The sequence below is a fragment of the Carlito syrichta genome, unplaced genomic scaffold (genome assembly GCF_000164805.1).
Source record: "Carlito syrichta isolate Samal-C Ts95f unplaced genomic scaffold, Tarsius_syrichta-2.0.1 Scaffold309143, whole genome shotgun sequence".
In the NCBI taxonomy this organism is placed as follows: domain Eukaryota; kingdom Metazoa; phylum Chordata; class Mammalia; order Primates; family Tarsiidae; genus Carlito; species Carlito syrichta.
This window is the reverse complement of record NW_007253239.1, coordinates 1-872: the sequence shown is the minus strand read 5'-3', so window position 1 is coordinate 872 and position 872 is coordinate 1. Positions and strand designations below refer to the sequence as shown.

At 32.1% G+C, this 872-nt stretch overlaps 1 protein-coding gene across 1 annotated transcript in view; it reads right to left on the bottom strand.

Annotated features, from left to right (window-relative positions):
* The window catches only part of LOC103269257 (spectrin alpha chain, erythrocytic 1-like), a gene marked incomplete at its 3' end in the record, with an annotated part of 7,355 nt that extends 6,490 nt beyond the window's left edge, over positions 1 to 865 (bottom strand). The window contains exon 1 of the mRNA XM_008066839.1: positions 721 to 865. Coding sequence (XP_008065030.1) covers positions 721 to 820 — 100 coding nt within the window. The remainder of the gene's footprint in view (positions 1 to 720) is intronic.
* Positions 866 to 872: the final 7 nt, after the last annotated feature.

Here is an 872-nt window from a genome sequence, read left to right as displayed (position 1 = left end):
TTTCCTAAACAAAAAACCAAAATTACATCCAGAAAAATCAGTATAATATATCTCTTCTGTAATCAGGTCAGAGTCATGTTTATAAATGATGTTCATGACAAGGGAAACACTAATACAGAGCTCATTATTTTTATTAACTACTGACAATTGATTAACTTTCCAAAGTAAGAGATGATGTAAACTGTAAGTAGAGGCTTTTCAAAAAGATATGTGGGAATTTTTTAAGAGTGTACAGCAGAGCCTGAATGTTTTCACATAGATGAAAAAAAGCAACTAATGATCAAGATCTATAAGAATTAGCAGGAACATCACACTTGGCACCAATAATATTTTAATATTTAATTTAATAACCTAAGTCATAATATCTTATCTTGCTTATAGAAGCAAAATATATAAAACCTAACTTAAGTACATTAGATAGAAGTTCATAACCAATACTGAATTCATGGTTCATGAATATTTATTCAAGGGAAATAAAAAAATAGTAGGAGAAGATTGAAGAAAACAAAAGTAATTTCAACCCAAAAAACCTTATATACATAAAGAAAACATAAAATTGTGTTAATATATAGTGTAATAAATTTAGATTACATTTTAAAACAAAAGGAAGAATTGGGAAACCAATGAGTAGTATCCCTTCTCCTAGAGGTTGCCAGATGAATTCATAGTGATAAAGATTAATGTGGCAGATTTCAGAATTTAGGAACTTCTGCTTTTCACCTTTCTGTGCTGTAGCTTCCAGCAATTCCTTCCAGAGACTGGCGACTTCACTCAGGCGAGTGGCCACATTGTCGGAGGCGTAGTGACCATCCTCAATCATCTCCCGGCCAGTTTTCTCTAGGTTATTGAGCAGAATCTCATTAGCTGCCAAT